This window comes from Choristoneura fumiferana, chromosome 13 (assembly GCF_025370935.1).
Source record: "Choristoneura fumiferana chromosome 13, NRCan_CFum_1, whole genome shotgun sequence".
In the NCBI taxonomy this organism is placed as follows: Eukaryota; Metazoa; Arthropoda; class Insecta; order Lepidoptera; family Tortricidae; genus Choristoneura; species Choristoneura fumiferana.
This window is the reverse complement of record NC_133484.1, coordinates 9,301,219-9,326,188: the sequence shown is the minus strand read 5'-3', so window position 1 is coordinate 9,326,188 and position 24,970 is coordinate 9,301,219. Positions and strand designations below refer to the sequence as shown.

General features: G+C 36.2%; 1 protein-coding gene across 2 annotated transcripts; it reads right to left on the bottom strand.

The window, feature by feature from the left end:
- Positions 1 to 43: 43 nt before the first annotated feature.
- Positions 44 to 24,970, bottom strand: LOC141434009 (uncharacterized). Of its 2 annotated transcripts, XM_074096212.1 has the most exons (32): positions 24,909 to 24,970; positions 23,768 to 24,833; positions 23,456 to 23,696; positions 22,829 to 22,946; positions 22,161 to 22,424; positions 21,094 to 21,680; positions 20,293 to 20,447; positions 19,881 to 20,066; positions 19,186 to 19,309; positions 18,566 to 18,719; positions 18,206 to 18,429; positions 17,424 to 17,634; positions 17,145 to 17,341; positions 16,872 to 17,036; positions 16,587 to 16,793; positions 16,273 to 16,477; positions 15,827 to 16,016; positions 15,008 to 15,185; positions 14,587 to 14,808; positions 13,529 to 13,696; positions 13,292 to 13,387; positions 13,117 to 13,179; positions 12,226 to 12,329; positions 10,422 to 10,471; positions 10,135 to 10,333; positions 8,640 to 8,855; positions 8,420 to 8,561; positions 7,665 to 7,809; positions 2,212 to 2,390; positions 1,529 to 1,750; positions 1,271 to 1,354; positions 44 to 205 (listed from the first exon to the last, which is right to left on the bottom strand). In XM_074096212.1, exons 1-32 carry the CDS (start codon positions 24,910 to 24,912, stop codon positions 44 to 46), a joined length of 6,528 nt encoding a protein of 2,175 aa, XP_073952313.1. In that variant the 5' UTR covers positions 24,913 to 24,970. The 2 variants fall into 2 exon arrangements, with proteins under 2 accessions (XP_073952313.1, XP_073952314.1); XM_074096213.1 differs by lacking the exon at positions 16,587 to 16,793.

The following is a 24,970-nucleotide window of genomic DNA, read 5'->3' as shown; positions in this document are numbered from 1 at the left end:
TATTATTTACTAACAACTAAAATAAGTACTAACTATTCTTAGTTCAAATAGCTAAATATACATTCTGAACCTTCTTTTGGACCATTTTGGCCGATTTTGGATAGAAGTCTAGCAAATACTTCCATTGCTCAAGTTTGAGGTAAACGATGTCCACGACAGTTCGAGCTCGGAATGAGAAGTGGTGTGACACCCCAACAAATAGACCCTAGAGATAAAAAACAAGTTTTAGATAAAGATGAGATTTGACTTGAAGGATCTTCACTATACAAACGTGCTCAACATGCAATGCACTAAAAGTTTAACAAAAGCTTGTGAAATACAAATGTTACAGATACCATACTTTTCATTTTTAACCACTGACACAGACGATTGTTATAAGTTTGATGCCAGTGTATGTCAGTCTCTGTAGCATCGAAGCTCTCAAACGGAATAAGACTGTCCACGATAAAATCCGGGCATGCCTGATCTGGTGTATCTTTGTACTTAATGCAAATTTTCAAGCAGCACTTTTTTGTAATAGTCAATGATTATGACAACTACATAACAAAAATACAATCACAATAAAATGTTAGAGCGTCTGTGAGTTTAAGCTTTATGTATTTCACTGTGCCTAAATTTCTACATACTACGTACATAATAATTTAAGCACAGTCTAATATATAAAGCAAAAACTCACAGACGTCCTAACTTTTTATTATGATTGTACTTTTATTATGTAGTTTCATAACCACTAAGTACTTAAAAAAATGCTGCTTGAAAATTAGCATTCATTACAAAGATACACCAGATCAGGCACGCCCGGATTTTATCGTGTACACACTTTAGGCCGATTTTGATGCGGTTTTTTTTTACGTCAAAGCTTGTGGGGGTTCTTAGCTATGTTTCGTTAAAATCGGTTCTGCCGTTTTTAAGATATTGAACTTTGAAATTAAAATGTCGGGGACTTCAAGGCCGTAAAGCTAACGAGTTTGTAGTGGTCAATCGAGCGCCGCAATTCAACTTGCACGATTTTTCTTGCAAGTCTAAACTCGGCTTAAGTGGGTTAGTTTATATGCAATGTGGATTAGAACACTGCTTTTTAATTAGTACAGTCACCTGCATTAATACCTGCCACAGCAGAGCATGAAAAAATGATTGGCACGTCCTACTAGTTACACTGGCGGCCCTAAAAATAAAGTCGTATCAGATTTGTTGCGCACGATTTGTTGTGTCAGATATTGGTGCTAGTGGAGTGACTGTACTTGTGAGATTTTAGTAGACAGACACTTACCTGAGCTAATCCAAAACAATCTTCTGGTCCCAAGATGTCATAAATGGATTCCGTCAAATTTGGATGAACAGTCAAAACTTCCACCTTTGAGAAACAAAAAAATAGCAGAAATAATCTTGTGTGTTTGCGAGTCCCAAGAAAGGTGGGTTTATCGCAAACTTAGGCTACACAAGACATGATTTAGTAATAATATAAAGTACGATAGATAGTAAAGAGTAGGTAGGTAAGGTACAACACTGTAACAACAGTTATACTCACTTCTCCTCTGTGTATAAAATAAATGCACTGGTCAGCATCCCCGCATTGTACTATGTAGTTTCCAGGGAAGAACACACAGTGTTTCATCCACATTGCTAGCATTCTTCTGAAATCGGCACCGGTTCTGCTAAATACAACAGAATCGCTTATGTGAGAACCGTACACTGCTTGCATGACTTGGCACCGAAGGCGGAAGGGCAACTCATAGACAAGTTCGGGCATCTGAAAAACGATCAAATTAAATTTGGGTCGGTAAATTACGTTATTAAATTTCTGACTTAGGTACTTACTTGTTAACCATGCAGGAGACTGAGATCAGCTCTACATCTATTTTTTTTAATCCATTACAAAATACAAGATACAACAAAAGCCGGACTTTATAAAACGTTATGCAAATAGCCGCTTTGAAATCTGTTCAGTAGTTTAATACCAATATAAAGCAAAAATCTCATTCAAATCATTCAAGTAGTTTTGAGAAATATGGTAACAGACTCTCTGCATTTATAACTAAAATTAAACGCATTCCATTCTGACTTGGCGTGGGTAATAAAAACAAATACTTTACTGTACTTTTAAGACTTTTTCAAAATCGCGATGGATGTATAACCATAACCACAGTACCTGCATCTTTGTGTTGTATTTAATCATTTAAATTTATTAGAGTCGATTTTATTTCGAAATACCTGTCGTCCTTGCTGCCTGTTCCACAGCTCGCGTACATAGTCCCACATCTTGTTCATTTGGTGGTCACTCAGATCCATGTCTCGAAGTCCATCTCGAAGTTCGTTTATACCGTAGTCGTAGGCAATGCGAGATGACGAGTGAGCTGTTATCATTGCCGACATTTCGGATATTAGGAGACCTGTGGATAGAAAACTGGTTTTTAGTAGTGACAATAACTACCAGTATGGTTAGATTAGTTATAGAAACGTAAGCTGAATGAGGGCTATCGCGAATGAATTCGCCACTAGAGGCGCTAGTGTAGCGTGAGGTCTCCGAAATGTCAAATCTCATAGTTTTTGGGTGAGCTACGCGGGTTTATTTATAATAAGAATAATTTTGTGAATATTTTGCAATATCTGAAATTAATTATGGCAAATATGCGTTCCGGGGCAATGAATGTCTGTGTTTTGAGACAGTTTTGTCTTTCGGAAACCTTTGTCCTCCCTTTTTTCCGAACAAAACGGGGACTATGCAACACTGTGGCATGCTCGATATTTTTATGGTACGGTTTTAAGGTGTATTAAATATGATTTTAATCTAAACTTTGTTTTCACGCCCGTTATATTCAGTATTCAGTATTCATTTATTTGGCAAAAACATAAGACTTATAAATACTAGTACTTACAGAAATTATGCACCCTGGTAGGTATAGCCACAATTATTGTGTATGAAATTAAAATCTAATACACAACTAAAAGCCCTGCCTAAAAACTACTTAAAAAATACTAGACTTAAAAAAAAATATATTTCTATTATTGAAATTGCACAAAGTTAAATTATGTATTAGGTATGGCACGATAATAATTTGTTTCTACCTAAATGTTTATTAATTTAATATAATATCACAACAAATTTATTTCTAAACATACAAATAAAATATCTATATTTTTATTCATTTAAAAAGTCTGTGATAGAATAATAACATTTTTGTAAAAGGTCTGTTTTTAACTTAGCTATAAATAAAGTATTATTTTTGATATTTTTTGTATTTAAAGGTAATTTATTGTAAATGTTAATTGATCTATAATACGGGCTGTTCTTGTAGATTTCTAGTATGGGTTCAGGAAGGACTAATTTATGGGTTCGACGGGCACTTTTTGAAAATTGGTACAAATGTAGGTTTTTCCTGACAAAGATTGCTGTTTCTAATATATATAGTGATGGTAGGGTTAATATATTTAAATTTTTGAAATGTGGTTTGCAACTGCTTGGTAGGTGGATATTGGCTAGAATCCTCAGACATTTTTTCTGCATTACAAAGAGCTGGTGCGCGTCGGAGCTATGCCCCCACAGCAGCAGCCCGTAGCGCAGCCAGGCGGCCGCGTGCGCATGGTACGTTGCCAACGCACAAGCCGTACTGGTATTTGCCTTGAGAACGCTCAGCGCATATATGAATTGTGACATTTTAGCTTTACAGTTTTCGATGTGTTTTTTCCAATTTAAATGGTTATCAATAGTAACCCCTAACAATGTGCATTCGCCAACTTCTTCTACGTTAATAATCTTTAAAATTGAGTTTAAATTAATTTGTTGTTTTTGTCTTGGTCTGAACTGGATGATTTTTGTTTTGCTATTATTAATTATAAGATTGTGGTCTTGAAGCCAATGAGCTATGGTATGGTAAGTATTTGGGATTAAAGTGTTACTATCTTGTTCATTGTTGCATTTAAATAGGATTGATATATCGTCAGCAAACAGAACACATTTGTGTTCAGTGATCTGAGGTAGGTCATTTATGTAAATGAGGAAAAGCACACATCCTAAAACGCTGCCCTGTGGGATTGAACTGTCAGCTGTGAGAATATCAGATGTAAATGTTTTTATATGACCAGTTACTTCGTTAAGGTGTTCAATTTCAACGTACTGTTTTCGTTGACTAAGATATGATTTCATCCAGCCTAGTGCTTTGCCCCGAATACCTATTGAGTTTAGTTTATTGAGCAGAATGGCATGTGAAACTCTGTCATACGCTTTCGACATATCTAACAGGAGTCCTATAGCATATTTTTGTCCTTTATGTATTCTAAAGCTTCTTGTATGTAGTTGTATATAGCAAGAGTTGTCGAGTGTCTTTTTCGGAATCCATGTTGGTTTTCGTCAAGCAGTTTATATTTTTCTAGAAAGCTGTAGATACGATTTGCCATACATTTTTCGAATATTTTTGAAATAACTGGAAGCAATGCGATTGGTCTATATGTGCTTGGATCATCTAATCTTCCCTTTTTTTTTGGAATAGGCTTTAACTTAGCTATTTTCAGATTGTCCGGAAAACAAGATTGATCAAAGGATTGGTTTATTAATTGTGTAATAGGTGGAGTGAACTCATCAACACAGGCTTTCAGTAAGAATGAGGGAATGTCATCTACGCCACAGCTAGATTTATTAGGTAAGTGTTGGATTATAGCACGTATTTCTTTTTCAGTAACAGGTTGCAGATACATTGAGTTTACGGCAGGGCGTGCAGCAGGCCGGCCGGCCGGGGGCGCGCCACCGGGCAAAGGAGACTTGCCAACTGACACGTAATAGTTATTAAACAAATTAGCTATTTTTTCGGGATTATTTTCTGTTTTGTTTTGTGATTTTAATGAAATGTTTTTATGTTTTTTTGTAAAATTTTTCTTTGTTATTTGTTTAACTATTTGCCACATTGTTTTATTTTTATTCTTAGAATGATTCATTTGTATAATAAAGTTATTTTGTTTGGATTTTTTTATACATTTTTTGAGAATTTTTGTGTATTTTGCAGTATGTTGCTTTAAAACATTATTTTTACTTTGATTAGTAAAGATTTTTAACAATCTTTTGTGTGTACATGATTTTTTGAGACCTGTAGTTAGCCAATGTTTAGTGTTTTTGTTTTTACTTTAATATGTTTTTGTGGTATGTTCAGATTAATTAATTCTGATATGTAGTTTTCAAAGACTTTGTAATTTGAATTTATATCATTTTTATGTAGTAAAATGGTTTCCCATTTAACTTTTTGCAATGCAGCCTTGAAAGACTTTATGTTTGACTGGTTGTAAATTCTTCTATACATATAAACATTTTGATTTGCGGTTGAGTTTTGCTCAAAAGTGTACAGCAAGCTTTTATGGTCAGAAATTCCCAAATCTTTCACATTAACATTATACTGTTTGTTGTTTGTGAAAATAAAATCAATACAAGATGAGCTTACATCAGTTTCTCTAGTCGGTTTATCTATTATTTGGCGAAGGTTGAACTCAAGCATTGTATTTATTAGTCTTTGATAGTTATTTGTGTTTTGAAATTTATTTATGTTGAAGTCTCCTGCTATTATAATATGTTTTTGGTTTTTCGATTTAAATTTGTTTAAAAGTTTGTTTAATATCTCAAAAAATGTTTCTATTTCTCGGTCTGGCCTATATATTGCTACTAATATTACATTTGGTTTTAATTCTATTGCACAGCATTCTACTACACACTCTACTGATAGAGCCGCGATGTCTGGCCTCTCTGTGTACGGCACGCCATCTCTCGTTACTATAGCGACACCTCCGCCGCGGCGCTCGTGACGATTGTATGTCGCGGCAAACGTATAGTCTCTAATTTGCATTACATCAGCTTGTTGGTCTGAGATCCATGTTTCTAACAGACATATGGCTTGGTATTTTTTATCGCACAGTATGCTATCTAATATGTCTATTTTATTTTTAAGGCTTTGTGTATTTTGAATAAGTACATGGAAGTCAGTTTCGAAACATGCGACACTCATTCAAGTTTTTCGTTTTTACTGTCGTTGGAGTTGACTCTGGATCTGTGTTTGGAGCTGTGTTTGGAGTTGGGTTTGAAGTCAGGTTTGAAGATGGGTCCGTATATTCTACTCCGTTTATTATTAATCTGTTATCTCTTAAAACAGCATGCTTTCCATCACGTCTGGCTTCCCGGAGTATATTAATCAGATTTCTTCTTGTTTTCAGTGATTTCTCGTCCAAGTACTCAGTAATTGACAAACCAGTGTTCAGGAAAAAGTTACGGTTGTCTAGTAGGTAACGGGTAATTTGTTTATTTACGAGCTCTATGATTAATGGTCTCTGGTTGCCTCTTTTACCAATACGACGTAGCTCCTCAACATACCCGTCCAAATTTACATTCATTATATCTCTGAACATATAAGACAGACGTTCTAGGAGATCATATTCTGATTCTCCGTACAGTTCTTGAAAGCCATGCAGGACAATTTTTTTGCGAGCGCTATCGTTGTTTTGATTTTCATTATTTATTGGGTTTTTGAGTTGAGATTGTATTCTTTTAATTTCATCTTGAAGCTTAATATTTTCTGACTCCAGTATTTTTATTTTTTGGCCAAGGTCAGTAAGATCTTTTTTAATAACCTTCTGTTCGTTTGACAATGCGGTTGTACGTTGAGTCATTTCCGTTTTCAGGTTTTCAATGGCTACTTTAATTTCTCTTTGTATTATAGATTTAAATTCAAATAACATCTCTTCTTTGTTCATTTCCAGTTTTTCGTGAAGTATAGATTTGAAGTCATCTAAGGTTACTGTGATAGTCCTTTGACCGCAGAACGCTGAAGAGTTTGGTGCGTTTGTAGAGTCTTCATCATAATCCACACGTACTGCAGCACGTGAATCATTTTTAGGTGGCGTTGACATAAGGCACGTGTCGCCCAGCAGATTAGATATGTCCACATCACTTGAGACATTCTGATCATTTGATTCATGCTCGGACTGTTTCATACCCGCTGGGGACGCGGGGTGTTATCGTTCCGCCGACGACGGCGTGTGACTATACCGCAAGAAGGACACAACCAATTTGTTTTTAATTTTGGTTGGTTTTCTCTATAGAATGCTGACGTAATGTTCACACATTGATAGTGGTAACAACCATTGCACTGTGTGCAATAAAGCTGTTCCAGTTTATCGACTGCTTTAACGCAAGCTAAACATTTTATAGTAGGAGTCATAATTGTTTTTGCGCCCTCTAGTGGCGAGTGGTCGTACTATCGAGATGGTCTTGTTATCTGAGTCGTGTTTGCTGCGCTGGTTTTTAACACTCGCTAGCCTATGTCTTGTAGTTATAAGTTTAGCTCTTGATTGGTAGATGGCGTTGTTCTCAATCACTGAATATAAACAAACAGTATATATATTTATAACAGACTTTGAAAGCCATACTTAAAAACCTCACGCAACAGTGCGCCATCTAGTGAGACAAAAAACGATAGCCCTCATTTGCAGCTTATGGCGTGCATTGAGTAGGCAGCAGAGTAGATAAAGCTCTTGCTGGTGGTGCACTGCCTGCGGTGTAAACTACCAACCACCTAGGTACACTGGAATCGACCCAATGTAAATTACGGCCATATGAACATTTTGTGCTAATATTCTTATATTTCTTCTATGGATAGTTTGCAATTCAGAGAGCTACTTTTAAAACACACCTGTACAAAATTTTATAATGACTATGATGATTATCGTCTCGATCACTTCGAAGTCATTTTGCGAAGATACATCTCCTGTTCCGGTAATGGTGAGCAAATTAATCATGTACCATAAAGCTGCTATGTAGATGGAGAAAAAATCTTTCTGTAACATGTATTAAATAGTAATGATTAGTTTTTACTTGCCGTGGTTCACACTACATATTATCTTGTAAAATAAAATCGGTGTGGATGCAACTTGTGCTTTAGGGTGAAGCCAGACGAGTGTATTTTTTTAAGTCGCGAGCCGCGTATTTTCGGTCGCGTAATTTCTGCTGCATTCGGTTTTATACAAAAGTCCAATTTGTGTCACACGGCAAATCAAAATGAGTCAATTCATCTTCACCCTTAGGGAGGTAAAGGGAAACCTTAAAACTTATTTCTAGTAAGTACAGGTAGTGCCACCTAAGTTGAGGTCACGCACGCAAGAACATGTGTAATGACAGATTTTGACATTTACTCATTCATTTCATTCATTCTCCTTTTGTGAAATCAGTTCTTTTTGTAGCTGTGTGTGTAATCATTCACTTCAACTCTCGTGGCATTACCTATATAACTTGTCTTTTTTGCGGTTTCCAGAAGAGTCTAAGTACCATTAAAAATCACATTAACCACTAAATTAGATGATAATTGCAATGATAACTCATTGAGTAATATATAATGAGGTTTTGATACTGCTACAGGGATATCGTAAAATGAATAACTGCCAAAATTACCTGCAAATACTTAGCGCGTAAGTTAATCTCCGGTTTAGACATCCAGTTTGATGAAACGCATTGCTCTGGAGTGAGGCATGAAAGTTTGAAAAACAAACACGCATTTACATGTGACAGTATAGATGCCCAAATACCAATTGTTCTAAAATATAAGATAAATGATTATTTGAGGCCGTGGATGATAAATAACAGTATTAAAACTGTTTCTTAATATACTTACAATAGCTTAAAGAACAAATTTGCTGACCCCATGTTGATTTTCCGATGGGTTCTGTTTGTAAACAAGTAGGAAATCCTTGCAAGCTGAGGGGATCTCAAATAACAAAACAATATCGTACTTAAATTTGGTTTTAAATGATTCAATGCAAAGGCTAAGTAAGATATAGGTAGGTTGGCTAAAAAATCCCTTCTTCTCAGCAGCGTTCTTGAGAAGAAACTAAAAATCAAAAAACAAGTGTTGTTCTTATTTATATAAAACTTACCGGTAGCACGATTTGCAAGTTTACCTATTGTCATAGAGTACAACATGGGGACATTTATGCCTATAGTTAACTGTTATGTAATCTTTTAAGGGCCTCTTTATCCACCCCAAAATGACGTAAAAAACAAAGTCTGCCTTAATTCCAGTGGCCGGTTTGATTAGTAAAGCCATCCGGGGATTTTTTTGGTCAAAATTACTCGTACGTGATAGACTAGGGTACCACTGGGCAATAGCGTAAATAAAAACGAGTTTTTGGTAAAAAAAAAATCATTTTTAATACAAGCTTTTTTTGCTGTCTGTACTTTTTGTCGACTTTACTTGCATTGTCACCCAAACTAAATTTGCATACCAAACTTCAAGTCACTGAAAAGTTCCGTCCTGCGGAGACGATCCTGGCCTGATTACCACGATGTCACTACCAGACTGTCACGCAATTTAAAGTCAATCTGACTACTGGAAGTTGGTCAAATTTACCTAACTTGTAAGATTTGACCACAGACAGACAGACAATAGGACAGGCGAAACTAAATAAAACCTTGTAAAAAATAGTCTGCCATTTCTCACCTGGCCAGAAGTGCTCGGCAGACATCGTTGGAGATGGTCTTTCAACCTCATTATTTACTTTATGGAATACCGGAAGAATAGGACAAACGCCATGTTAAACCAGTGGTCAACTGCTGGTCCCATTCTCGTTAGGGTTGGTACTATGCGACTGCGACTAAAGTAGAATTAGTTTTTTAGGGTTCCGTACCCAAAGGGTGCCACTTGAAATTTTCACAGATTATGTATTACTGTGGCCGCTATAACAACAAATACTAAAAACAGAATAAAATAAATATTTAAGGGGGGCTCCCATACAACAAACGTGATTCTTTTGCCGTTTTTTTTGCTTGATATTAATAACGGCAACAGGTAGACACTTGAAATATTATAATTACTTTAAAAATAAATAGTTAAATTAAAATAAAATATGTACCTATTTAAGGGGGGCTTCCATACAGCAAACTTGATTTTTTTTGCCGTTTTTTTGATAATGTCTAATGTTGTATAGATAATGGTACGGAACCCTTCGTGCGCGAGTCCGAATCGCACTTGGCCGGTTTTTTTACGTAGCTTTTGGAGTGGTTAGGTTAAGCGTCTATAATTGTCTCCAGGTGATACTCGATGACGTAGATAAACTTTCAATCATATTTCATACTATTACTCAAGATAAAATATTTTATGTGGTACTTACAGCTTCCTTACTTTCTTCGGATTTAATATGTAATCTCCGTAACGATTCATATGACCAGTATGAATATCCAAAAATAATTTATATAGAAAAATCAGGTCTGATACAATGCACATGTATGTGAAATATGGTACCGATAGGAAAGCCAATTGGTATACTAGTATCATGAAGTCTGCGTAACAGAGAAAGCTGATGACGTATTCTGAAAACAATATTATTTTTTACGCCACATTTTGTCATAGGCTATTTAAATTTTTGTACGAAATAATAATTAAGTTTAATACGCTTACCCATGAATTGAATCCATTTGCAGTCAGGTATGACACTGCTGCGGAACCACCTGTAATAATAAATTATTATAAACTCAGTTTTAATTATAAACCACTTTTAATCTTAGGCTTCCGTAGAGACTAAATCCCTGTAACAGTGTCGACATTAAGGTGGATTTCCACCGGCGAGGCGAGACGAGACGAAGCGTGACGAGAATTGAAATTTTCATCACACTTGCTCGTAAATAGTGTCGTAACATGCAGGCTACCTTGGTTGCAACCTCCCAAATAAAACCCTCGACCTTAATGTGCTTGTCATTAAACCCGTGGTCGGTAAATGAGTCATTGCGCGTACACATTTTCATGCCATGAAGCCCAAGGTCGGTAAATGAGTCAGGGCCCGTACTGATGGCGCTGCGCGCGCTGCTGCATGCAGCACTACATGGACCACATGCACACGCACGTTGCGGCGCATGCCGAGGGAGGTAGAGGGCGACGCTGCCAAGAGCACAGCCTAAGATATCGCCCATATTTGGAAGAATTATATTTTTTCTTTTACAAATATAAAATGTTACTTGCAAATGTGATGAAAAACATTGTATGTCGCACGGGCGGTACTATAATTACGAACATCGACTCATTAAAGTCCTCAGTCTTCGACTTCGGGCTTCTAATAGACTCTCGTTCGTAATTCCTTATTTACCGCCCTTAAGACACAATGTACTATTGTATGGCGGCGCCCGCGGCGGCTCGCGGCGGGCGCGCGAGAATGCATACATATTTCAATTTTCGTCTCGCCTCGTCTCGCCTCGCCGGTGGAAAATCACCATTAGACTAGCCATACGTCATGGTCATAGAGATATATGTTTCACGAGTGTTTTGCGAGAATTCTTTAATTTACGTAATCGTTAATTTTGTAATGAGTTTAGATTTATGTGCATTTTAAATATCGATTTGGTTTTTTCGATCGATTTATTTAAATAAATATTAAAATTAGTCTCTAAACCAAAGAGGGTGGGCTTGCGACATGTAAGTCAGCGTTCGGAACCAGTCATCGGTGGTATACGAGGTTATAAAACAGTCTGTACGCGCTAGCGGACTTACCACAGATATATTCTAGATTTTAGATCTATATCTGTGGGACTTACTTTAACTTAAGCCGTGCTCGAATTTCCATCAACCTCTTTGTTTCATTTTGTTATAATAAACCAAAAATACAATACGGTTTTTGACTATTTTGTATATGGTTTATAAATTAAAAGTACACAATACCTGTTATCGAATAGAAAAACAATTTTTAAGCTACCTTTACAAATAACAAAGTTATAAAGGTTTGAAATTCAAGATAAGACAGGGAAAGACATACTGGCATGTGACGTCACACGCCAGTACCGCCGTACTTGCTGCTTAGAGAAAAGCGTTTGAGAAAGAGACAGGTATATAGATTTTTCAAAAAATCACTTTAAATCCAATTTTCAATAATATTGTTACGAGATCAACCTTTGTGTCCTTTCATTTGAGAAGGCCCGCACTGCTCGGAAATCCGTCATATTTATAAAGAAATTGAATGATAGCATTTCGAGAGCTGAAAAGCAGGGTTCTTTCATTTTGCCAATTTTTTTTTCCCAAATGATTAATTTCACAAGTGAAATTATAAAGACGAACACTCTTTTGAAACTGTAAGTAGGTACTTCAGGATTGTTATTAAACTAACCTAACCTACAGGGTTCTACAAGATACCCATGAAATATTACCTGCATAATTGGGAAATTAATAATCTGGGAAAAATATTTAAGACGAAAAGCTAGGATTCTGAATATCAGACCTGTGTGGTTTGAACAGTAAAAGTGTAGCGGCTACGTATTCTGCATTCCCTGTAGAGGTAATGGAACGCGAACCGTGGGACTCTGCTATGCTCTTCTCAGGGCTCTAAAAACAAGATAATAGTTTTAACGCATTTCGTATTAGGTATTGATAACCTGTGATAAAAGCAATTCTAGTAATCACTACTTTTCAAGCGATGCAATCAAAATATGCAATTTATGGCTGTAGGCTTGTATCTCGTCAGTACTTTGTAAAAATCTCGAATCTAATATAAATATGTCAACAAAATTGAACCTTGAATACAGTTGAATACGTACTTATTCACAAATTGTCTCTATAGTGCCTTCTTTTTTTAAACCCATTGTTTTTGTTCCTCTGCTTATAAATTATCATTATAAATTTTATGACTTAAATTTGGGTTTTTTCCGCGTACCTTGATTTTAGAGAAGCTCGATATTTCGGCACCGTTGCATGCGCCATATTCACGAGACGACTGAAGAATTGCGGGTATGCTGGTACATATAACTGTCAGTCAGAAAAATACATCGGACGCAAGGGTCGGAGGGTCAAGGTACGCGGAACAAAACCTGAATCTAAATCATAAAATTATCAATTTATCACCTCAATCATCCATCACTCAATCACCTTGACCATGTTTAAAGTCAAAGTCAAAATATCCTTATTCAATTTAGGCTACGTATAACAAGCACTTATGAATGTCAAAAAATCGACCACCCGACCGGTTCGCAAAATCTGTGTTGAGTCTTCTCAACAGCGGCAAAGGCTTTCTCTTATGCGGCAAAAAACTCAACAATGTTATCTTTATTCGTACGGAATGGCATGCCTTAGTTTTCCTTATCATTAGCACGAATGTCTTGAATCAACTACTTACCTCACCGACATTTATTTCTCCTTCTTCATCTTCTTGCTCCTCCTTATAAGCCGTAGGACAAAACTGTTAAATAAAAAAGTGTATTAGGTAGGTAAAAAATGAACGAACTTTTCACGACTAATAAGTGCTTTCACATAATTTATTAATAGTTTGTAATTAAAACAGGGGAACTCACCTCGCTTCGTCTTTCGGACAGCATTGTTGGTAAGACGTAGTCCTTAGGTGCGCTATCGACTGAAAACTTTACTTTCCTCAACACCGACGGGTAGCTCTATAATATAGTAGTCCAGAAAATTTAACATGTCATTTTAATCATAAACGTACAACAAAATTGATCTTAGGCAGTTCCCAACTACGGTTCTATTATTGGTCAATCCCATACATAAAAACACAAAAATCGCAAGTGGCGTACCTTCAGCAATGCGTAAAACTGTGGGCCGTCAATGCATAGTAAATCAATATTCCTTGATGCGACTATGTTTGACATGGTGAGATACATCGCGGCTCCGCGTATGTTTCCAAATATGCCCCCTGGTCCCATGCAAGTCTCTACTTCATTGAATTCTGATAGAATGTCCACCTAAAACGAAAATAGTCCTTCTATATTTATTTCGAAGATAGAATAAAAAAGTATATTTAGAGGTTAAAATAATATTTAGATTTAAAATGCTGACCACTTTCAGTTCACTACCTATCTAACTTCATTGGCCTAGTTATACAAAGATTCCATCAACCACTGAATACCATAAACTCGAGAACCATTAAAGAGTCCATTGAACACGTAGACTAAGAAATCTGGCCCGTCCGAAGCCATTATCCCCAAAACAACAAACTTTTTTCCTCGTAGGCCCCTAGTCATGTTTTTCGGTTCTAGATAGACCTCCTGCTTACTAATATCGATTTTTACTAAAGTTTTGACTTTGCGAACTTACAGATCTTTGTTGATCCCGGGAGGCGATCTAAAAATCAGTGGTAAAAGGTATCGACAGAGGTATCTAATTACTGCTGGCACCAACTGTCGTGATAGCTCTAACGTGCTTGCATTCACCATCTCTTACTATCTCCATGTTGTATCGTTTTTAGGGTTCCGGAGCCAAAATAGCAAAAACGGAATCCTTATAGTTTCGCCATGTCTGTCTGTCTGTCTGTCTGTCTGTCCGTCCGCGGCTTTGCTCAGTGACTATCAATGCTAGAAAGCTGTAATTTTGCACGGATATAAATATATGTAAACTATGCCGACAAAATGGTACAATAAAAAAAAGTTTTTTTTAGGGTCCCTCCCATAGACGTAAAGTGGCGGTGATTTTATTTTTCTCATCCAACCCTATAGTGTGGGGTATCTAGGTCTTTTAATCCATTAGGGGTTTGTTAGGACGATTTTTCGATTCAGTGATTTGTTCAGTTTTCATTGCTTTTGAATGTAAGATTTTCGATTTGTGTAATACCTAATTAAAAAATTGGCATAGTTACCTTTCCCCTGTAAATTATATACATATTACTGACTACTTCATTAGCTCTTATAACCATATATCCCTTCTGGAAGTACAGCTCATTTAGTTTTTTCGCAAAAGCCCTAAAAAAGGAGTATTCAACATCTTCAAATAAAGGGATCTCTTTCAATGTCCGTTCGTACATGTATAATACTGCGTCTTCATTCAAGTTTGCATGCAGTTTTCCCAATATGGATTGGTGCTGTTTTTTAAACGAAAGATGTATTTAGTTATTACTTATGACTAGTTATAGTTCTAGTTTCCACATTTGGAATTCGATTCACCTCCATAACATGGAGATTAGGTGGTGTCATAAAGATCTTTTTATGTTTTTACTTATAAGGAAAAGAGAAACATAGCCTGATGTGCCTGATTTTAGATAAGGTTTAATTTTTACTAACCGACCAGCCACCAGTCCGCTTCCATTGATATTTCCAGTAGTCTATGACGTTTTGCCTCAGCATCCCAGGCACTTTCTCTCTATTTAGGAACAACTCCAAATGTTTAAGATTCTCTTGAAACTTTGTTAGCATCTGGTCAGCCATAGCTTTGAGAGATGCTATTCGAGCATATACATATCTGTGATGAATAAGCACCTACTTTGAAATGAAACACCCGTAAGTTACACTACCTGGGCGACAGAGCTTCGCTCGGACTAACAATAAGTGACAATAAGCGTTTTCCCAGAGATAAGACCAAGCTAGATCGATTTGTCATCCCCGAAAACTCCTACATACTAAATTTCATCGAAATCGTTGGAGCCCTTTCCGAGATTCTGATTATACAAGGCGATATACATGAATTGCTTGTTTAAAGGTATTAGATAATGTAGCTACAATTTAAATAGGTATGCAATGGTTCATCATCATCCCAGCCTATATACGTCCCACTGCTGGGCACAGGCCTCCTCTCACAATGAGAGGGCTTGGGCCGTAGTTCCCACGCGGGCCCAGTGCGGATTGGGAACTTCACACGCACCATTGAATTGCTTCGCAGGTTTGTGCAGGTTTCCTCACGATGTTTTCCTTCACCGTCTAGCTCGTGGTAAATTTCAAATGTAATTCCGCACATGAATTTCGAAAAACTCAAGAGGTGCGAGCCGGGGTTTGAACCCACGACCCTCTGCTTGAGAGGCGATAGGTCAAACCACTAGGCCACCACGGCTTACAATGCAATGCAATGCAATTATTGGCTTCTTTTTTGTAACCGTTATTTCATACCCAAAGAATAAAACGCCATGTATGGTGATGCAAATAGATAACATCATGTGAGTAGTATCGTGTGCCGTTATATCTCCAAAACCAGCTCCGCTAAAAGTCGATGCTGACCAGTAGTAACCGAGCAGAACTGCTTTCGTTGGAGTTATTGCCTGCCTATCTTGAACAATCTTTGCCATGTCTATCCAAGATCCTAAAACAATAAATGATCAGCAATATTAACTTAAACGAAAATTTTATACCAACGGAAATAAACAAAATATTTTCGGTCCTTTTATCTTTCCACTTTAGTGTATACTCTTGTTTCTGATATCCTTTTAATTGTTCAAAGGTAAACTGGAAGAGATCCATTTAAGGGATAAGTTCGCCTTTGTACATCTCTTTGTTTTGTTAACTGCTATGTTCAAATATTTTAAGTACAATACAAAATATCTGCAGATAATTGTTACCTTGTTGGCATATCATATTTCCGCCTGGAAGATACATAGATTCCATATAAGGCCCTTTTAGAGAAATACTTGCAATTTTTGCTTTAAGGTCATGAGAGCTAGAAGCCACTACATAACGACAGGACAGAGTTATTAATATAGACGTATACAGATTTAAGAAGAATAACATTAACAGAGTAAACTGTACCACACTCATTAGATATGCCTGAAAAAATAAATAGGTATAGGTATAAAAGTTACAGTTCACTATATTATTAACAGAATTCAGTAAGTAAACAAGCTGTCATGCCGATGCACGGGATATTTATTCTTACTCGTTTCAATGCCCCTATTGATTCAGTCCAGAAAGCGGAATACAGTTTATAAATCTGTAAAACATTGACCATTCTTATAATGCAGTGAAACATATGGGCGTTGATGCGGTGATCTTCTGAAGAGTGCCCTTCGTTATGTTTTGGTACGAAAAGCTGCCACAATGCGTACCATGGGCAACACGTCAGGAAATCTATAATAAATGCACCCTGAAATAATGTTAGGTGGTAAGGTCGCCCTGCACTGAAGAACCGTACTAACTTATAGTTAATAAAATTAAGATAAACCTGAAGATAGTTCTTAGCAGTTAAGTAAGGATGGCTGATCAATTGATTTTTAGGCCCGTAAAAAGCGACGTGTAGCATCAAATATAGGTCAACGTAGCAGATACTCTCCATTATTAGTAGAGGTATATTAAATATTTTGCACATAGGAGCCATAGAGACGTTAATCTGGAAAAAATAAAAGGCTTGACTACTTGGTATACGTAGGTATAGGTACATTTCATTTACTGTTTTGATATCATATTAAACTGAAATAGCATACCCTTAAAAACTTACCGGTATCAGTAAACATAATAAGAAGGCAGCCAAAACACGCAAAATTGCCCATATCTTTAGAAAAGTGCCGTCCGGTTTAATAGTGATAGGAATGAGAATATATGGGGCAATATATTCGAAAATAATAAATTGTTTGTATGACTTGAAGTAAGACTGCTTCTTATTGTTGTAATTGTTGTAAACATTTATAAAAGAACCTTGAATATAAATAGCGCATCATAAAGTTTAAGCATGTAACACGAAATGAATGAAATAGACGCTATATAGATCTTCAATTACCATCAAAGAAATTCTGAAAAATACTAGTTATTTTAATTTTCTTTTCATCGTCGGTGGCATTGTAATGCTGCAAGTAGTCTTTCGTATTTTGGGACTTCGCTTGTGCTTCTATTAAATCAAGTTCTTCGGACGTTAAAAGATCGTCATGCTCTCTCATGTCAGGAAAAAGACTTAGAGCCGAAGTGTACGCAGAATGACCAATAGTGATTAACTGTAAAAAAGGTTCTTTAAATGTTAGGTCCAATGCACACTTCAGGAAGCAAATGAATCGCAACAAATACTTGAAAATAATCATATTCAGTTATAGCTTCAGTTTAACTAAAACTTGATGACTATGCTATAGCTTTAAATTTTTTAAAAGGTCGCTTAGTGCTTTTTATTCCAGCTAAAATTAGACAAATATAGCACCTTATGTTATATTTAAGACAACAACATTTTCTTACTATGGCTACAAACGGAGTATAGGTACGTAACCTGCTAGCTCGTAACTAAAACAAATGCTACAAGGAGCTATGGAAATTTTGAGTATAGGTAGAGTCATTCACGATGACGCGTGCCGTGGTTCTTATTCAATTCTTATTACAATGGCAAATGTCTAATTTTGACAAAATCACGCGTCTTCGTGGATAGTACTAGGTATACCAATAACTCTACAGTGTAGAACTCATTTCTTAATAAAACTAGCATGTTCGAATCGAATTCGTCTGTTATTATCTAAAATTAGAAATAGGTAGCGTTAAAGTACCTAATAGCATTTTAATTTACCAATTAACAATCAGTACCTTGCAATGTGTCAGGGTTACCACTGTGCTCACAGCAGGCACTCCGTACAGTAAAACTAGAAGGCCTAAGTGATTCCCGGGACCGATAACACGTTCTTTATTAGTTTCTCTTAGCTCCTTCGAGGTGACCAAGCAATAACCACTTTCTACAATGTAAAGTTCTCTTGAAACCGTACCACCGTAGTACACTATTTCACCTGGAGGTAGTATAACGTCTCTTGCCGCTAAAAAAAAAATCTTTAAGGTCTTCTTTTTCTGTATTTGAACTTATTGTGTAATCGCAAATTTTTCGTTCAAAGCCGGTTAAAATATTAAAAGAGTAATTGCATAGAAATGTATAAGGTATGTTTGTATTCTTACTTTCTGTTAGTGTGTGGATGAAAGCCTTGTTTTTCACTTGAAAGAATCTGATCGAAGTGAGCGCTTTGAAACGTGCTTGGTGCAAAACTTTCTTCCGTAACTCTGAAGGTACCACCGTCTTCTCTAACCAATTCTCACCAGTTAGTTCCACCCCCTAAAATCAGACTAAGTAAATATTGTGTGTTCTAATGCATTACATTGCGGCGCTCGATTGTCCACAACAAACTCGTTGGCTTTACGGCTTCGGAATGAAAAGCGTCTTACACAAATTTTCTTGCAAGTCCAAACCGGGCTTAACATAACCTAACCAACAAAAAGTTGGAAACCCCCGACTTTGTCACTTCAAAGTTCAATATCTCAAAAACGGCTGAACCGATTTTAATGAAATAATGTCTAAGAACCATTGCTAGAAAACCTGCTTGCAAATAAAAAAACCGGATTCAAATCGGTCCACCCGTTTAAGAGCTACGGTGGCACAGACAGACACACAGCGGTCAAACTTATAACACCCCTCTTTTTGCGTCGGGGGTTAAAAAAGATAAATTATACATATTAGGTGACAAACTGGCCCCTATTTAATAAAAGTTACAAGTGCTACAATATACCAAGTGCTACGTTACCGAGTTGTATTGCCATTGTAATTCGTAAAATGCCATTATTCTTGATTTGATAGCTGAGTGCATGTTGTTTTCCATCATAAATTTGTCTATTGTCAGAATCACTTCCAAAAACGCAGTCTTGGTCCTGTACGTACATCAGATTTTTATAAATATTTTTAACCCGCGGCTTCGCTCTCGTGGGATAATAAAAAAAATTGCTAGCTCTCTAATTAGTGGGGATTTTGAAATATCTCTTCAAGATGCACCTCATAACCTTAAGGAATAGCTGTATTGTATGTCATTAAATTTCAAGTCTCTAGTTCAGGTTTAGGCTGCGTGTCATTAAGATTTGTTGCAAGTCTGTAAGGGCCTTTGTACACCGTGTTTTAAACGCGCCGTGGACTCGTGTGTTGTGTGTGTCGATACAAACCCGATACTCACGCGAGTTGTGCGTCTGCTATATGAAATGAAAAACGCGTTCAACGTGACGCTTTTAAAAAACGCGGTGAGTAAAGGCTTAAAATCTGTAAGACACATTACTATTTTATTTATGGGTGGATAGTATAGATTCTTCTTTATAGGTTATTGTAGAATGGTATCATTCATACAGTGAATCTTATACACATATCATCAAAACCGGATCAACTGTTTCTGACATAGCACTGTTTTTAACTTTAATTCCAAAGTTACAAAATACATATTGTGTTTTTATTTACCTCGACCAATGAGTGACGACCGCTGAGAATTCAGCTACACAATAGCCAATCAGTAATAAGCCATACAGACTGAGGAAAGCCACAAAACCCATGTCGAAATGATCTCCTGGGCTTAGGTCACCGTAGCCGACCGATAGTATCAGAACAGTGGAAAAGTATATGGAGGTGATTAACTGGAATCCTCGACTGAAAAAAATAAGAAAATAATTTTTTACTTTATTTATCACTAAAAAACTACAGCATTAGATACTTTTAATACAAACGCGGTGTGAAATTCATAATTTCATCTTCGCTTCCTTAAAACAACAGAATACCACTCCAAACGACCAGAAATCGAAGCGCAGGAACATCTGCTGGTGCAAACATTACGTGCCGTATAAATCTTTCATATAAAATATAATAAGGTTCATACCTGTTCACGGCGAGTCCTGGTGTTTGATACTCCCAACTCAAAACTTTCGTATACCAAGACCCTTCTGAACACCGGTTCACGAAACATGACTCCATATACAAAATAACTCCGCACCAGTAACACAGCAAGCAAATGTAGACGCAATATTTTGCAACCTGCAATGAATGCAGGTACATAAATAATAGAATATTACCTACTAATGCAGCTACCAAGTCGCGTTGCTCCCAGAAGAAGGGTTACGGATTAGCCCGAAACATGTCGAGCTAAACTCGATTTCAGACGTGAGTTATCCGTTATGTTATCATTTAAAATGAGAGAGTTTCACGGTAGTTTCATGTTCAAAATTACACACATTAGGTATTAGGTAGAGTTATTCAAGATGACGCGTGCCGTGGTTCTTATTACAATCAAATGTTATTATATTAATATCTAATTTTAACAAAATCACGCGTCTTCGTTGATGGCACTAGGTATACCGGGTGTGACCTGTAATACGAGCAAACAATTAAAACATAGATCATACTCGGTCAAACTGAATAACATTAGTTCAGCGGCTTTTAAAAATAATGTAGTCTAGATTTTCCCTTTTTCATACAAATTAAATACAGTTATCAATATACGCCATCCTAAACCCAACTGACGTCACCTGTTACGCTACAAACATCAAGCATTTTGCTTTACGTTGCTTCTTCGAATAACCTTTAAAGTGTAATAAAAATAAACTCACTCTTTTTATGTTGTATGATCTATGTTTAAATTATTTGCTCGCATTACAGGCCACACCCGGTATATTTTACTTACTTTAACCACTATAGTATTCAACAGCAATTTTTTCTCCAAATTTTCGAAGAAATTGGAAAGTCTCCACACCAGGCATAGCTTTATACCCTTGCTCATATAAAACAAATGGTTTCTGTGATTGTCTCGATAAATGGCGTATGTATGTATCGAAACAAGGTGCTCTAAAGGTATATTAGCAATCAAATCCAAATAGAAGCCTAATGTATTCATCTTGTATGATATTATAGCATAAAATGTGTTAATATATTTCTTTTTAGTTCGTACCGCTGTCACGAAATTCATGAGGATATTGAACAAGAGTGATATGTTTATAACTACTTCAATGTAGTACAAAACACCTCCGGGAAACCTTCTTAAGAAACCAATGTAGTAGGGATACACTAAGCAAATATAAAATACAATGCATAATATGTAGAGTTCCCAAAATCTGACAAGATTGCAGTCAGCCTCTAGTATCCAGGGTATTTTTGAGTTTATACAAGTGAACGATGTTGTTTTCTTTCTGATGTGTTCGGATAAAATGTATAGATCAAGACAGTGCAGGTCTAAATTACATCCTTCTGACAAATTGACTGTACTCATTTTTCCTGTAAATATTAATGATGAATCGTTAAGTAGGTACTGTTTCAATGTAACAGCTAGTATTTTTAATATTTTTCAATGACTAGACCTACGTAGTATTCAACTATTTCGCTAGTAGGTACTGTCAAGGACTTTAATTTATGACATGAGCTAACATGACCGCATTACTTATTAAGGAAAATCGTAATGACTTTTCTTTTGAAAAGTTTCTATGGTGGCTCATGAATTAAAGTCCTTGACCGTACCTAGGTGATCGGTATTTATTCTCAGTAAGTACCTACTGGCTAATCTTAAGTGATTTCCTAATAATCATTTACGATTACTCCGTTACGGCATTCAGGTACATACAAACAAAGGAATAAATAGGTACATTTTCATAGTTGTATGTAACACCTACACATGCATTGAAAGTGTCAGGATAATTTGAGGGACGAATAACATTTGGTACCATTTCCTAGGCATTTGTAAACAATATAAAAAGTTACCTGGTGTTCCTTGAATAGATCTTAATTTGTCTTTCAAACATTTAATGCTGCTTTTCTTTAAATTCTTAGAAGCATAGATGTTGAGTGTTAGAGGAATCTCTCTACTCTGAGTGTGTTTCCTACGTTTACTCCGAATTATTCTTTCTTCAATTTCTGCCCTTATTTTATCAACTAAATCCGGGTAAGTAATCATAAGTTGAATAAAGTCCTTTTTATGAAGGACCTGACATTCTACGTACGTAGCAGCTTTGACTGTGCATCTGGCTGTTAAAATAAGATGTATGAATTACTTATGGTTTACTTGCTTATTTTGGATTTTTAACCTCTTCAAGTCTTCCATAAGATCATCGAACTTTTACCATCACACTACCTGCACTGACTAAGTATTTGTGAACCATATCCCAATGTTACATACAGTAATACGGCTGTTAACGGCCAATTAAATGTCTTGACGATCTTTTATTTTGTTGCAACCTATTAAGTTAATTATATTTTCTCCCATGTCAAGCTGCTACATCTGATACATCAATGTTCTTAGCCTCTGGGCTATCTATATAGGTACTGACGCCTTGAATATGTGCTCTATGTTTGTAAGTTTTATCATAAAGTATCGCTCGTATCGGTAATGGCAAAATTTATATATAAATATTATTGGATTTCCCATTTACCTGGTATATTGTACACTAGAGATATTTCCCCAAAGCACGTTCCTTTAGCGAATGATATCATTGGACTCTCGTCGTCTTCGTCGGATAATATCTCTAAAACTCCGCTCGTGATGCAAATCTTTATCAATTGAAATAATTAGTTATAAACCGATGTAATTAAACATAAACGGATTCATAAATTCATAAACAGATACATCAAGTATTCAGCAATGAGTATTAATTGGTCACAACTAATAGGACAAACTAACAACCACCAGGCGATGGCGGTTTCGTCGCTTCTTTATCGTCAGCATAAAACAGTTATTAGGTAAAGTATTTTCACTGTTTTGAACATGTTATTTATATATGTAGATAATTGTATATACTTAAATAGATAGATATGCCCAGGTTCACGAATGGTAACTAAAAAGTGTGTTGGTGATTGTACGGTCAAAAGTATCTATATACCTTTATGCCGCTCAACATAAGGTCGATGTAAGTATACATATTTTGACGCTATGGCTGTATATATATTTTTGCATTCGACTGAACCTATTTCTAATGCAAATCAACTATACCTATTTATAGAATATAACTACGGCTATGGTAGCAATGCAGCATAGATAAGTAGCAAATAAATGTAATTACCATTATTGTCTTAGTTTGGTTATGAGTATAAACAAAGTCTCCGGGTAGATAAAATTGATGTGACATAGACAAGGACAACCTTCTGAGAAATGGTTCTGGTAGTTTCCTGAATATCAATGAACTGTATAGTGGCACTGCGTTCAAATCGTAACAAATTTCCATACGCAATGGCAGGGGCAACAATTCCATTAGCTTCGGCTTAAAGACCCCTGATTTCTGGTACCACAGGTCTTCATAATATCTGAAAATATTCAAGGATTGTCAATAATACGTAGAGTTGTTTAAAATAAAGTATTTGAGCACCTTTTGTACCTTATAATGCGTCCAGTAGTGTCGTCATTCATATTTATCAATTTCAAATGATTTTTTATCTTTTTTAGTTGCCTTACATATTTAGAACGTCTTGTTGTAATTGTTATGAACTGTGATGTGAGAGATCCCACAAAAACAATAGTTGTTAACAAGAATCCTAGTACTATAGCTACAATCGCAGTAATTCTTTCAGTCGTCGTAATCGGGTACAGGTCGCCCAATGCATTGGTAGTCAAAAACATAATAGACCAGTATGCACAGACAAGGTACCAATCATCAACAGATTCAGTACACAAATACACCGTTTCCGCGGACCAAGAAGACGATATTTTTTGTAAATTAAATTCTCTGTTCGCAAACTGATACCACACGCAAGTTAATGTATGGACTGACAGCAAAAATAGAATTAGGTATTGAAATAAAAATGTTGTCCATTGATTGCGCCCAGCTTGCGAAGATTTGCTGTAAAAGTATTCTAGAATTCTGTAGACTCGTAACGCAGCTATTATTGGTGCAATGATGCACAGATCGAAGTTGTAAACTCGCAGATCAAATAGATAAAATAACCCATACGGCATAGCTAGAGTGACATTTAACGCTACATGAATCGATCCCGGTTCCATCAAGTTCAGCGTTCTTCTCCATTTTTTAAAGAATTTCAATCCTAAAATGATGGCGACGTCAAACATAAATATTAAGTGTAAGCAAATAATGGAGATTATAATCCAAAATAGTCTAGTATCAGGCAAGGTGAAGGTGTAGAGCCATGTCTCTAAGATGTAAGCAACGAACAGAACTGAAAGGACAAGGAGATGCCAGGCTGAGTTTGTGTATATAAGTAAGGCGTTTCTCAGTTTGCTGCTTGTAAACTCTGACCGACTCTCTTGCAGTATTGCATACGTTTTCGGTTGATTCTGCTTTTCATCTATCTCAATACGCGTAGTAGTACCGCTAAACCGCGGTAGCATGAACAGTTCATTCCTATCTGATCGCTTTCTGTACTTATAGATATCTAAACTATCGCTTATGTTAGTATCGTCAGTTTCGTCATCACCATCATGGTTGTCTAAAAAATAAATAATTTTCTTTTATTAATGCTTCATTAAGATAGCAAACCTCGTAATACATAAAACCATCTTACCCATTTCCAAATTGCTAATAATATAGCTCCTTCAAATAACGAGATATTTCAATATCAGTTTG